Source organism: Lampetra planeri, chromosome 35 (genome assembly GCF_965212315.1).
Source record: "Lampetra planeri chromosome 35, kcLamPlan1.2.h2, whole genome shotgun sequence".
NCBI lineage: Eukaryota > Metazoa > Chordata > Hyperoartia > Petromyzontiformes > Petromyzontidae > Lampetra > Lampetra planeri.
Genome location: NC_136141.1, coordinates 4,076,529 through 4,091,523, shown reverse-complemented (window position 1 = coordinate 4,091,523; position 14,995 = coordinate 4,076,529). Strand labels below are relative to the sequence as shown.

At 54.9% G+C, this 14,995-nt stretch overlaps 1 protein-coding gene across 3 annotated transcripts in view; it reads left to right on the top strand.

The window, feature by feature from the left end:
• The window catches only part of LOC144730289 (cytohesin-1-like), a 94,413-nt gene that overhangs the window by 71,740 nt on the left and 7,678 nt on the right, over positions 1-14,995 (top strand). For all 3 annotated transcript variants that reach the window (XM_078610981.1, XM_078610980.1, XM_078610979.1), the window contains exons 2-3: positions 7,030-7,112; positions 11,922-11,986. In XM_078610981.1, coding sequence (XP_078467107.1) covers positions 7,030-7,112; positions 11,922-11,986 — 148 coding nt within the window. The remainder of the gene's footprint in view (positions 1-7,029; positions 7,113-11,921; positions 11,987-14,995) is intronic.

Sequence of the window (14,995 nt, the reverse complement as noted above, 5' to 3'; positions counted from 1 at the left end):
TTCGGGGTGCGGTGTCCGACGTTTTTCTCTCCGCCTGCTGGGAGCTTCTCCGGGAACTGACAGCGAGCCGCTCGGCTCAGTTCCTGCAAAAGCTGAACTACAACTAGAAATTTCTATGTAAAGCTTTCGTGACTGCAGGGATTCATCTTCTTGGTTCTTTCGGTAAAGTCACGTAGAATGGAAGTAATAAAAAAAATAAAAATAAAACATAATAAAATAATTCTCACGACTTTACCGAAAGAACCAAGAAGATAAAACTACAAACTCAACAATTTGAAATCTGAACAGGTAAGGCCCACTGAGCTGCGTTACTCTTTCCCAGAAGCGACCTGGCTCTCACAAATTATAACTCAACGGAGTGGCTCATCATCATGTGGACATTTACAGTAGCAGTCCAATACTCTGAACTCGTGTTTCTAAATGTGGAGGGAAAAACCGGAGGACCCGGAGAAAAATCCGCGTGACCACGGGGGGAGAGAGAGACGCAAACTCCAAATATACAGCAGCAGGCGTCAGGGTCGGGATCGAACCCACGACCTCCTGTATACCAGGCGAGGTAGTTAACATCTCCTAGCCACCGTGATGATGATGAGAGAGACGCAAACTCCAAATATACAGCAGCAGGCGTCAGGGTCGGGATCTAATCCACGACCTCCTGTATACCAGGCGAGGTAGTTAACATCTCCTAGCCACCGTGATGATGATGAGAGAGAGACGCAAACTCCAAATATACAGCAGGAGGCGTCAGGGTCGGGATCGAACCCACGACCTCCTGTATACCAGGCGAGGTAGTTAACATCTCCTAGCCACTGTGGCGCCCTAGCACCTGCAGAAATAACTTCTGACATGGTGCCGAACAACATGCGCTCCGATCCCAAGTCTCGTGGTGGGAAAGAGGCCCGTTTATTGCCTTTTAATGTCGCCGTTCCGGCTGTTTCTGTGCGCCGAGTCGGCCCGTTGCCTCGTGCGGCAGATGCTCTGCAGCTTGCCAGGTGACGCTTAATTCATAAACTGTCAAGTCCGTGTCTCCAGTCGATCAATTATGTAGGCTGCGTCTGTGCATACATAATTACTTTTCTATACCACCATGGTGTGTGTGTGTGTGTCACATTGACCAGTCGACTAAGGTACGGTGGTGAGATGTTAACTACCTCGCCGGGTATACAGGAGGTCGTGGGTTCGATCTCGACCCTGACGTCTGCTGTGTATTTGGAGTTTGCGTCTCTCTCTCTCCCCCCGTGGTGGCGTGTATTTTTTTCTCCGGGTCCTCCGGTTTTCCCCACCGCATTCACAATCGACGCGCGTTTAGAGCGTTTGTCTGCTCTAAATTTCCACGGCGACGGTAAGCCACTTCGTTGAGCTATCGTTTGCGGCCCAGGTCGCTGCTGAAAAAAAGAGGAGGCAGCCCTGCAACTGCTTGCTTAATGCCACTGTTGGCGGAAGTGACTCCACTAAAGGGCGCACTAGGGAGATAATGCCCCCCCCCCCACCACACCTCCTCCCTATGCACGGATGGATAGCGTTAACAGTTGGAACAATTTGGTAAAAGTAAAACTAAAATGGAAACACTAATCTGAACGTTGGTCACAACTCAGGGTAGCAATTGCGAGCCGCAATTGGTACTCTTGACTGTTTCATCCGGGCCGTGCTGTGTCCAGCCACCGCTCGCCACCACCACTCACCACCACCGCTCACCACCACCACTCACCACCACCGCACACCACCACCACTCACCACCACCGCTCGCCACCACCGCTCGCCACCACCGCTCGCCACCACCGCTCGCCACCACCGCTCGCCACCACCGCTCACCATCACCGCTCACCACCACCACTCACCACCACTCACCACCACTCACCACTACCACTCACCACTCACCACCACTCACCACCACTCACCACTACCACTCACCACCACTCACCACACTGCTGGTCACCTCACCTCTCATTTTTCCCTTCTTCCCCTCGCACCGCTCCACTTTGGAATCCTCTCCTCCCGTCGTCATCGTCGTCGTTCCCACCCCAAGCTCCGACAACAACAACAACTTCACTCAATTCCAAGAAAACCCGTTGCAAGTGTTACCGGTGCCGTCTGTAGCTGACCGATTGCCTTTTTTGCCCATTTGGCAGAGGTCGCAAATGGGTTTTGATTCCTTACCCGTACCCGGCCGCACCAGGGTCGCAAATGGGTACCCGTACCCGGCCGGCCGGGTACGGGTACCCGTTCCCTACCCGTACCCTACCCGAAATGAGTGACAAACGGTTACTCACCAGTGACTCACGGCCTACCCGTACCCGTACCCGGCCACACCAGGGTCGCAAATGGCTACCCGTACCCGGCCCGGGTACGGGTAGCCGGGTATCAGGTAGGGTACGGGTATCGGGTACCCGGTTGCGACCTCTGCCATTTGGGCCCTGTGCTCGGCAAGCACGTCAACAACAACAACAACACCACCCATCTTTAACCGCAAATCGGTCCAGCGGTTTACATTTTTCCGCGATGCGAGCATTTGATTCTCTTAGCCCTGAAGCGACTTTCAGCGGCGTGGAAATACACCGCGGCTAAGTTGACGGCAAACGTCACTCCTCCGCATCATCATCCTCCTGCTGCCTCCCCCACCTTCTTCATTGCAGGCTTCGATGAACAGACAGCCCCGCCAACCCGGTGTGTTTGCGCGTGCGTGTGGGCTCAACGCTTTTATGTAATGTTCATTTTCTGCTTGTCTGCACTCGGGCTTAGGAAGCCGGGCTCCCAGTAACAGCGGCTCTGCCGAGCGAGGCTGCAGGCGATTCCTGTCCCGCGAGCGCGCAAGAGAGAGACAGAGCCAACCATAGCAGCCAGGGAAACAAATTACTTTTTATTCAAAGACCTCTCTTATTGCGCACTCCCTTTTGATCAATGTGTCCGGTTTTCGGTTTCGTGTCCGGTTTTCAACGACGTAATTCCCCACCTCACCACCACCACCACCACGCCACCGATAAGCACGGTTGGCTACGTACGGTGCGAAAGAAGTTCAACCGTACGGGCGTAATGCATGCAGCTTTACACTTTAAGCTGCATTCGTATTGCACCATGTGTACGTGGATTCTAGCGCCCCAGGTATGGACGGACGGGCAGACAGAGCCGATGTGTCCTAGTCCAGGCTCTTCTGCCATGCGCTTACCCCGGTGGGTTTACGTACGTGTTTGTATGTATGTTGAACTTCTTTCGCACCGTACGTAGCCGACCGTGCTAATCGGAGGTGCGGGAGAAAGGACAACAAACTTAAAACACATACAGCAGTTCTAAAGAAGTGAGCTTTCAATCTATATTTAAAAGTGCATAGCTCCAGTGGCTTGCTAATATCGGAAGGAAGAGCGTTCCAGACGGCCGCAGAAGCGCACCTGTTTAGCGCAAGGTGCAATGATGATGACAATGGCGACGATGGTAACGGAGGCTGTGTGCCAATTTCAAGCCGTCGCTGGACTTTTTGTTGGCAGGTTTGACTCGCACGCGTGCGTTCACGTCTGGCCGCTTTTGTCAAATCCACTGCTGGATGAGGGCCTCTCTTCTGTCCCGCGCCCCTGCAAGTTGTGGTGGGGGGAACGGGGGAGCGGGGGGGCGCGGGGGATTGTTTGACCACGCTTCTCAGACGGCGCGTTCTCCTTTGCAGAGCCGTCTCTCCGATTAGCATGGTCGGCCACGTACGGTGCGAAAGAAGTTCAACGTACGTGCATAGATAATAAGCATCGAGAGTGTTATTTCTCACACGACCCCGCGGACCTCTCTCGGAGCGCACACTTTCAGCGGCGTTGGCTCAATGCAAGCAAACTCCGGGGGCGGGGGGCGGGGGGGGGGCCCTGGTTTCGCCCACGCGGCGTCTCATCAGCACGAATCGGGCTTGCCTGGATCAACTCTGGCAAAATCACGATAGCCACCTGAGGCCGGGTGAAGCCACGCGTAGATGGTTGCAATTTCAGCGCAACAGTGGATTACGCTGCACTATCCCTCCGCTAAAAGGGTTATCCCTGCTGCAGCCCTACGACTGCCTGTTTGCGCACGACGGTCAACCGTCCAAGCCCTCTCCGGACTAGGGTTGCCACCTGTCCTGGTTGTTTTTATTTTTTTGAATCCCAGGATCGTCCGATTTATTGTCGAGGGGGCAACGGCCGTCCTGGGAAAGCTGGAAGTCTTCCCCGAGACGTTAAAAAGTCCCGGTCTTTGTCAGCGGCGTAATAAAAAAAATAATAAAAATGTACCGCCCAAGACAATGCTTGTAGCTCTCCCCGCATAAAGTTCTCGCCCCTGTTCCGGCTTTGTGCGATATTGATCTTCTTCCCAGGGTCTGCCCTGATTTCCCCCCCCCCCCTCGGAGGCGTTTCTCTCTCTCTCTCGCTCTCTCTCTCTGTGTGCCAGTTATTGCCCCGGCGGCGGCTGTTTTGACCAACAGCCAAAAAAAACCTCATCGCCGGTGAAAACTTTAAGCGGTGGCAGCGTTTTCATTTGTAATTTCTCCTGCACGGTATCCATTCCGCAGACTGCACCCTCCCCTCCAACTGTGAAAGGCTTGGGGTGGGGGTTGGGAGTGAGCGGGCGAGTCCCACTCGGGTTGAAAACCGCTCATGTAAAGGATATTTTATTTTTGGTCTTCTCACGTGTCCATAGGAAACGATGTCCAACTCCGTCTCCACAGCGCACAGCGACACGACGCCTTCAATCGGCTCCGTTTGCGCAATCAAACGGTCACGCGGGTTTGCGGCTCCGGACGGGCTCTCGTCCCTTGCCTCTTCGATCTGATCCAGTTCCTGACCCCCAGCGGGCGGAGGCCAGGAAATGTGAATGCTATTAAATAATTTCCTGTTTGGGCACAGGAAGTGTGCGTCCGTGCGTGTGCGTCCGTGTGCTGCGTGCGCGCGCGGTTTCTGCACTGTACGTTCGTTTCCACTCGCCGCTGCGCTTTTTTTTTAGACTTCAGGAACATAAGGTCACCGCGTCCCAGTTTGCGATAAGCACGGCCGTACGTTGGGATGAACAGATTTCATCAACATTATCTCATGAGCGAGCTGCAAGAGGGGGGGGGGGGGCGGGATTCCAATGGGGTAACAAACTGTGGGTTCATCAGGGACTTGAGTGATCGAAGACCTCCGGTCTGGCTGGGCTCTTCCGATTATTTCAGCAATCCCTCATTGGCTCCTTTACCAATTGCTGGTTCCATTACTCGACTCAATAGGACAACGCAACGATAATTTGGGGGGGAGGCGGGGACGGTGGGTGGGGTGGAAAGTCGCACCTCTGTTCCTAAGCGTGCCGCTGGACGGGAGGTGATGGGCGGTGCTTGGCGACATCGTTGGCATCGCTGGCGGCCGTGCGGCCGTCGGGTTTGCACGGGGGTTGCCCTCCTTCGGGAGGAGAGATGTGGGGGGGCGGGGCAGGAGAGGGGTGTAATTTTTGAAGGGGTTCGTGGAATGGAAAGGAAAAGAATGAGTGTTGTGGGATGCTGTTGGCATGAGTGACGCTGTGTAAAGCGATGAACAAAAATTAAATGAAAATTCAATGAGTGGATGATCATTTTCGGTAAACTTGGCCATCACAGCTGTGTATGGCGACGGTAGTTCAAGACCCGCAGACTTGTACCGGCAACAAGGAAACACGCCCCGAGGAGTCGATCGTCCCTTTAATGAATCTGCGATGTATCCCTGCGACACATTTCACCGCTTGGCTCCCTTCCACCTGAATAGCGCCTCTTGAGTACTAAGGCGGTCAGTGGTGGAGGGGTGCGTGGCCCCCCAATATTTGTAAAAGATTTTTTTTCCATTGTCTCTCAAGTTAAATGGCAGGCGGGTGGGCGGGCGCGGGTGTTGGGGCACGATGAAGCCATTACCTCCGATTTGCACGGTTGGCTACGTACACAAGCGGTTCGACGTACTATTCACATACGTCACGGCACGCTCTGTCGGCACTCTGCACAGCGGTTCGTGAACAGCAGCGGCGGGGGGGGTGGGGGGAACGCTCCTCTTGCCGGCGAATGAGCAGACTCCCAGGGCCAGCGGGCGAACTCACCCATGGGGGGACTCTGGGGGACAATTGCCGCTGCCCTGAAAGCGGACCCTTGGGGCCCTGGGCCCTGGGCCCCTGGTCCTCTGGGTCCCGGTGACCTCGGCCGGTACCGCCGAGAGCCCTGGGTTCGAATCTCGGCTGTTTGAGCCGTCGGCTGCGATTCAACCCGGGGGGTGGGTGGGGGGGCGAGTTTGACGGGGCTCAGCACCGGTCGCCGATGGACTCCGTGGAAAGTGTGAAAGTGTGAAAGTGCCCCCCCCCCCACCTCTCTCCGTGGGTTTGTTTCCATTTGTCTCGACCCGGGCCGGGCGGTGTCGATGGCACAGTCACTTGGAGTCCCGCCGTGGTTTATCAGAATGGTGTGAACCCTTTTTTTGTCCCGGAGGAAACCGATGAGCGATGAAGTTGTTTTTAACAGACGTCCGTTGGTGGGACGAGGGCCTACTCCAGAGGCTGTTTCTCTGGAGTGGCCCGGTCAGTTTCAAAGACCACGCCGTAGTAAACTAAAAATAATAAAACAATTACATCATGGGACCTCTTTTGCCAGTACCAAAATATGAGAATTGGTTTTCTATTCTTATATAAATCAATTGTTTAGTTTACCAGGTAAGGCCCACTGAGCTTTAGAGCTCTGTTTCAGAAGCGACCTGGCCACAAATGATAGCTCAACGAAGTGGCTTACCGCGTGGAAATATCAGCCAAATGCTCCAAACGCGTGATGTTGATTCTAAATGTGGAGGGAAAAACCGGACGACCCGGAGAAAAATCCACGTGACCACGGGGAGAGAGAGAGAGAGACGCAAACTCCAAACGTACAGCAGGCGTCAGGGTCGGGATCGAGCCCACGACCTCCTGCACGCCAGGCGAGGGAGTTAACATCTCCTAGCCACCGGCGGCGCTCAATGATCCACGATCGGTGTCAAACTTTGCCGACTCCGGACCATGACGATGCCCTGGCTGTGGGCTCACACCCCCTCCCCTCTGCCGTTGCAGTGCCAACAGACCTGACCCCCGAGGAGCAGCTGGAGCTGAGCAATGTACGCCGTCGCAAGCAGGAGATACTCGCCGAGATCGAGGTGAGACCCCGAGCGAAATCGATCATCTGTTGGCGAAGCCCTTTTCCCTCAAATGTGACAATCAATACCCCCCCCCCGCTGTGGGGCATTGATCGGCACGCTGAGCGCGATCTTATATTGGTAATGTGCACGCATCACATTAAGTATGTTGATTAACTGTGAATAACCCAACATACATTGTAACTTATGTGACTACACTAATCCCCCTCCCCCCCCCCACGTTCTTCACAAGCGACGACATCGCATTCACCCCCACCTCTATGTAAGACCAAAACAGCAGGATTTCTCCACAATTCTGTCTGTCGCCTGATGATGCTGGTTATTGTAATTACGCAAGACGTCACAGTACTGGAATTGTGGATGTCGTGGGTTTACTCGCCAACACACGGCGGTGTGCTGTTTTGTTCATATGACAAACCTTACTGATTAGCTGTGTCGGGTAGTGATGGGTCTTACAGCACATTTATATTTACGCGATCTAATCCAAAAAAAAACAACTCTACTGTCGATGTAATCTCTATCCTGGATGTCATTTGCACTGGATCGTCTCCGTTTAATCGGCGAACTTATTTTTTTTGGTGATTGCGGTTTGTCATTTCGGTGACCCAGGTAACGCTTGCAACTGCGTCTCATCCTCGTCTCCACCCGAGTTCTCGCCCTGTTAAACGAAATTGATTTGTGACTCAAGGAGCGTTAAACGGTCACGCAAACTCCGTTCATCCTCGCAGCAGTGGCAGCGGGCGGCAGCTTTTGGCTGAAACATCGTCACCGCATCGCACGGCGCTTTCAGATGCGATTCTGGGGCCGTCTGGAACGCTCTCCCACCCGATATTCAAAAGCCACCAGAGCTGTGCACTTATAAATCATCTCGATTGAAAACTCACTTCTCTAGAACTGCTTTTTGTGTTGACGTTTGTCGTCCTTTCCCCCCGCACCTCGCGGTTGGCTACGTACGGTGCGAAAGAAGTTCAACAGACCGCGCGTACAAATATCTCTGATCTCTGACTCGCCACGGCCGATCCCTGACTGTAGATTCTTATCACGATGGGGGCAAGGCCCTACGGGTGGCTTCGAGGCTCGAAGCTTTTACGCTGGGGCACGTATCGCCACGGGCCCAGCAGGAGGAGGAGGAGCTGAACACAGCACGAGTGACTAACCAGTCAAGTGTCTGGTCAGAGGAACCAACGGCTCAAGTTCACGGGCAGGGCGACCCACGGTAGTAGCGATAGAAGAGTGATACGGGGGCGACTGACCTGCCAGTGAACGAGAGTGAATCGGTGAGTTCTGGCTCATCAGTCAACCCGACTGCTTTGCGTTGAATCCCCGTGAGGCCGAGTGAGATGTACCGCCACGGAGCACGTGTCACGTGGAGTACGTGTCACGTGGAGTACGTGTCACGCGGAGTACGTGTCACGTGGAGTACGTGTCACGTGGAGTACGTGTCACGTGGAGTACGTGTCACGTGGAGTACGTGTCACGTGGAGTACGTGTCACGTGGAGTACGTGTCACGCGGAGTACGTGTCACGCGGAGTACGTGTCACGCGGAGTACGTGTCACGCGGAGTACGTGTCACGCGGAGTACGTGTCACGTGGAGTACGTGTCACGTGGAGCACGTGTCACGCGGAGTACGTGTCACGCGGAGTACGTGTCACGTGGAGTACGTGTCACGCGGAGTACGTGTCACGCAGAGCACGTGTCACGTGGAGTACGTGTCACGTGGAGTACGTGTCACGTGGAGTACGTGTCACACGGAGTATCTATCGCCACGGCCCTGCCGTGTGAGTCGAGGCTGGCGGTCCCAACGGAGAGGAAGTGGGTTTGTCCGCCGCGTCCCGTGATTCATGCCGTGAAACCTCGCCTCCATTGTGGCCCTGTGACCCCCCTTCTCCCCACCCCTCTCCCCATCCTTTCTTGTTCTTCGCTCGCTCGCTCGCTCGCCCGCCCGCCCGCCCGCCCTTCCTTCCTTCCTGCCTCCCCTGACCTCTGACCTCTGCCTCCTCCTCCTCCTCCGTCGTCTTCTGCTTCTGCCACCGTAGTTTTTCTCGCCTCTCGCCACCCCCTTCTCTCCCTGTGGCGCACGCGCGCAGGTAGTCGTGCACGTGCGCCCGCTGTCGCTGCACGAACAACAGCAACAACAACAACACACAATCTGCCTCTCTTTCTCGAATATAAAATAGGAATACAAATTTCCAACCCCTCCCTTTTGTCAATCAGTGTTTGCCGGCAGAGGGCAGTGCAGCCACAATCCATTGTTCTTATTCCTTACCACGCCCCCATTGTCTTTGCCCCCCGCCCGCCCCCGCCGTCACAAACTCACACTGACCAGTGTGGTGAAGTATGGACACGTGACCCCCGCGCGTACCTGTCAACCCCATAGCAGTGCCCTACCTTATCACTTATCACGGCCCAACGCTCACCTTATTGGTCACCCCGTGACCCTTCTAAATCTCAACGTTCATCCTGCAAAGTCCCATCACAAGGGAGAAGAAACACAAACACATACACAATCACCACCACTACACTCACCACTAGTACACTCACCACTACACTCACCACTACACTCACCACTACATAGCTGTCAACCCATTATCAGTGCCCCTTCTAAATCTCAACGTTCATCCTGCAAAGTCCCATCACAAGCGAGAAGAAACACAAACAAATAGACGACAGAAAATGTGTTGCCCGTATTGAAACGGCTGTACGCCGTATGGACCTGAAAACTCTATTTCCCTGCACAAGAATACGGGGGGGGGGGGGGGGGGTAAACCGTGTGGGTTGACACGGTGTGTCCTTCTAAGCGCACACAGCTCCAACCGTACGGAGGACTCGGACCTACCAGGGGGGGAGTGTGGGTGGTGGGGTGTGAGAGGGGGGAGGAGTGAGGGGGGGGGGGAAGGGGGTGAGAGGGGGGGTGAGAGTGGGGGGGGTGAAAATGGGGTAGTGTGGGAGGGGTGTGAGGGGGGGAGTAGGGTTGGGTGGGTGAGGGTGGGGGAGTGTGTGGGAAGGGGGTGAAAGAGGGAAGGAGTGAGAGGGGGAGTAGGTGGGTGAGGGTTGGATGGGGGGGTGGGTGAAAAAGGGGGAGTGTGGGAGGGGAGGGAAAGGAGAGGGGGGGAATGAGAGGGGGGGCGGAGTGAGGGGGGGCGAGTGAGAGTGGGTAGAAGGGGGGGGGAGTTAGTGGGGGGGGGGTGACAGAGTGGGGAGTGAGTGAGAGGGTGGGAGAGTGAGAGTGGGTAGAAGGGGGGGAGTTAGTGGGGGGGGGGTGACAGAGTGGGGAGTGAGTGAGAGGGTGGGAGAGTGAGAGTGGGTAGAAGGGGGGGGGGAGTTAGTGGGGGGGGGGGTGACTGAGTGGGGAGTGAGAGGGTGGGAGAGTGAGAGTGGGTAGAAGGGGGGGGGAAGTTAGTGGGGGGGGGGTGACTGAGTGGGGAGTGAGAGGGGTGCGCGTGGGAGAGTGAGAGTGGGTAGAAGGGGGGGGGAAGTTAGTGGGGGGGGGGTGACTGAGTGGGGAGTGAGAGGGGTGCGCGTGGGAGAGTAAAATCTCCGGGCGCTTCTGTTCACGCCAACATTTACCCACAGTGCGCTATGAAGTCGCCTCCATTGTCCCAATCGTTGTCGATTGTATGCAGCGTTAGTGACGCGGAAAGTGTTTGTTGTTGACTGTGCACCACCACTGCCAACGCAGGAGCACCTCCGCCACGTTTATGATTTATGACAGCTGTCAACCCCGTATTATTGTACAGGGAAATTGAGTTTTCAGGTCCATACGGCGGACAGCCGTTTCAATAGGGGCGACAAAAATGTGTCTGTCTGTTTGCGTTTCTCCCTTGTGATGGGACTTTGCAGGATGAACGTCGAGATTTATAAGTTCTGAATTGGTCTGTAACAAGGTAGGGGGGGGGGGCACTGATAAGGGGTTGACGGCTATGATTTATTATCGCAACAATCTTCTTGGTTCGTTCGGTAAAGTCACGTAGAAGGGAAATAATAAAGTAATAAAAATAAAACATAAAAAAATAATAGAATAATATCTAATGTTTAATTTTTTATTATTTTATTACTTCCCTTCTACGTGACTTTACCGAAAGAACCAAGAAGATGAATCCCTGCAGTCACGAAAGCTTTACATCTAAATTTATCGCAACAAAGTTCGCCAGCCGCTGTTGCGACGCCGCACGTCCTCTGAACCTGTCCGACGAACCGCCCCACACCCGGCCTCAGCGCGTGGGCGCGAATGTCATCCTCTCTGAAATGCAAATTCAAGCCCTTCGCGAGCGGTCACGGGTTCTTAACCTCGCCGCTTGTCGATTACCGCTCTGTCTCCCGGGGGGGGGGGGGGGGAGATCATTGATTGTGGGAGGGGGGGGAGGCCTTCCCCAATCACTCGGAGCAAGCCCACTGGGACTCCACCCCCCCCACCTCCACACACACCGCACCACAGACGGGCGGTTAAAGCGGAGTTGACGGAACGTCCAGCAGTAGAGCAAAACGACTCGCTGGGGGATGATGGTGACGCCCACGACGACGATGATGATGATGATGTAAAGGCAGACATGTTGATCAACGTTGGAGCGTGGTGGCTATATGCTGCTGCTACCGATGATGATGATGATGGTGGTGGTGGTGATGGTGTTCATCTGGAAAGCCGATAGGGCCAATGGACTTAAACACGCGTTTGTATTTATATGCAGAGACGCGGGTTCTGTTAATACTTGCTTGCATCTTTTTTAAAATACTTGTTTAAACGCGTAGGAATTGAATCGTCGTCTAACGCACACGTGTGTTCGCGCGATTGTGTCTTGTCGATTCACAGCGACTAAAGAACGAGATAGCGGACGTGATGAATGAGATGGAGACCATTGAATTCATGGATGGAAGGTACGTACGTGCGTGCCTGCCCAAAGTCCTTCCCCTCCCTCGCTCCCTCATTCCTCTAAATACTCAAGAATTTGCAGAGCCGCGCGTGTTTTTGTGATATGTAACAACCGCAACTTCCAGCAGACCACCGCCGTCCAAGCATGGTGCTGTTTCATTCAGACGCTGTCTCCCCGACAGACCTGGTCTTCACCTGATGACGGCTGCTTGCGTTGTGGCCGAAACGTCGTGAGAATTATTTTATTATGTTTTATTTTATTATTTTTATTGTTTCCATTCTACGTGACTTTACCGAAAGAACCAAGAAGATGAATCCCTGCAGTCACGAAAGCTTTAAATCGAAATTTAACAGCTGCTTTGTTTATACACCGGCTACAAATGCCTGAGCTGGCACCGATGAGGGGGAGGGGGGGGGGGGGCTGGAAAAACGAGGCCTGGATGAGGTGGAGCAGGTAGCGGGTGGGTGGGGGAGGCACCCAGGAGTGAAAGCGTGGGACGGATTAATAAGTGTCGGAGGCGGTTAGCGGTGGCCTGCTATTGTTGTGGTCCGCTTCACTGGGACCGTGAGACCGTGAGGCCTCGTGTTCCCAGGCCCCGCCCCCCCATCCCCCCCACCCCCGCTCCCCCGAAGACAAAGATCCCCCGCGTAGCTTTAGCAGACTGTAGGGGCAAGTGCTGTTCGCGAGCTCTTATGAAGACCGGCTCGGCACACGTGGGGGCGGGTGGCCAGCACTTTGTCTCCCCTAGTGGCGATGTTTACTACGCACCATAAACAGGTCCTCATTTGAGGCTGAGTCGACCTCGGGGTGCCCAGGACTGGTTCAGACAATCGTCACTGGTGTTGGCCATGAGCGGGAATCGAACTCGGCCCACCGGGTTCGTAGCGCGATAACCACGACACTACCCCTCCCCGCAGCCACCCCCACCGGGCCCTGCCGTGCGTCGTTCGGCACGATGTCCGACATTTCTCTCCGCGTACCGTCGGGAGCTTCTTCGGGAACTGCTGTGCATCTAACCACATCTCTTCCCCAGCCCTACGCTGTGCTCCTCCATCAGCTCAACTACCCGGCCACCAGACCTCTGCCCCGACCACCCATCACCTCCCCTCATCCATGCCCATTTCACTACTTCACGCTCGTGCCGCCATACCCCAGCGCCTCTCGTCCACGCTGCAACCATCGGACAGCGTCACTCACCATCACACTCCACCTTACTCTGCCTGGCATACCCCCAGCAGCATCAGCAGCCCCATTCCTAGCCCCTCCATCCATTCCGTCAGCTTCCTCTCTGAACGCCGTCGGCTTGCATTTTAAAGCGCCCTTGAAAAGGCGCGTTGTCAATCCGAAATAGAACAGAATAGATTGTACACGGCGCGTGAGTCGCACTGTTTCCAACAGCTATGTACCGCTGTGCTGTTGAGTTCAGCCGCTATGTACATCTGAATTGTTCTGTGAGTGTGTGTGTGCGGTGCCGGTGCTCGCTGAACAGCACTTGCCCCAACAGTCTGTTAAGGCTACACGGGGGATCTTTGTTTTTTGGTGTTGGTATTGGGGAGCGGTAGCGTAGTGATGATTGCGCTGCTGTGCTACGAACCCGGTGATCCCAGTACGATTCCTGCTCGTGGCCAACATTGGGTTGGCTTAGTCTTAAATACGCAGCTGGTGCGGTGTGTAAACATCGCCACTGGGGAGACAAAGGCGGCCGGGCGTGGCGCTGGCCACCCACCCGCTCGTGTGCCGTGCCGGTCTTCAAAGGCTGCTACTCGCTAACAGCACTTGCCCCGACAGTCTGTTAAGGGCTACACGGCGGGGGATTCTTTGTCTTTGGTGTTAAGGATGGACTATTCAGGAAGGGGGTGGGGGGCGAGGCCACGGAGTAACTATTGATATTGGCCTGGGATGACAGGCGGATTGCAGCTGCCTTGGCCCGCTGCCGCCTTTAAGCCTTTTGGCAACGTTGAGCCACTTGACAGATCCGGCTCACATTGGCCAAGGCAGTCGCCGCTTTTTGCAGAGTGGTGTGGGAGCTGAAGTGTGAAGGTCGTGGGGGGGGGGCGGGGGTTGGCAGAGGCACAGCAGCCGCAAGCAGCTGGGCTGCCCTGACAGCATCAGGCCTCGGTTGAACGCAGGAGCCTGTTCGTGTTGGCACCAAGGCACGCTCGTCCCTGCCCCCTCCCCGTGTTATTGGCAGTGGACGATCGGATTACAACGGGCTCTCCAAGTCCCACTCCTTGTTGCGACTCTCAACAAAGACAGCTGCACGCCACAGTGTCGTAACACCCTCTGATTGGCACGGGCCATGCTGCGAGGATCTAACATTTCGTTTTTGTCTTCTTGGTTCACGTAGAAGGGAAATAATAAAATGAGAAAAAGATTATTATTTTATTATTTCAGACGCTGTCTTTCCAACAGACCTGTTCTTCACCTGAGGATGGCTGCTTGCGTTGTGGCCGAAACGTCGTGAGAATTATTTTATTATGTTTCATTTTTATTATTTTATTACTTCCCTTCTACGTGACTTTACCGAAAGAACCAAGAAGATGAATCCCTGCAGTCACGAAAGCTTTAAATCGAAATTTCGTTTTTGGTCAACCCTATTATGCCCAGCCCCCCTCTTTGTAGCCTGGAAAACCTGGGCTCCCCCGTCCCCCCCCCCTCCCCCCCTCCGGTCCACGACCCCTCGGCGCGGTTGCACCGCCTGCGCACTCGATAGCCGGGCCACTTGCCAAACGCGAGCAGCTGCGGTGTGAACGAATTGGGGGAAAGCCACTACCCACCGAGGGCCCAATCCGACTTTCGAATGCAAGTGGCCGGCAGCCAATGGCGACGCAAAGGCCTCCTGCGGTGACGGAAGCACGTGTTTCTAAAATTCATACCACAGTGCCGTTTGCCAGTTTTAAATGATGCCTCTCAAGTGCCCGGTTAGCAGGGCTCGGAGTCCAAATGTAAACACGAGTTACAAGAAGCTGGGGGAGGAGAGCTGGGAGGAGTGTGTCATGCCAAGTTTCTCGAG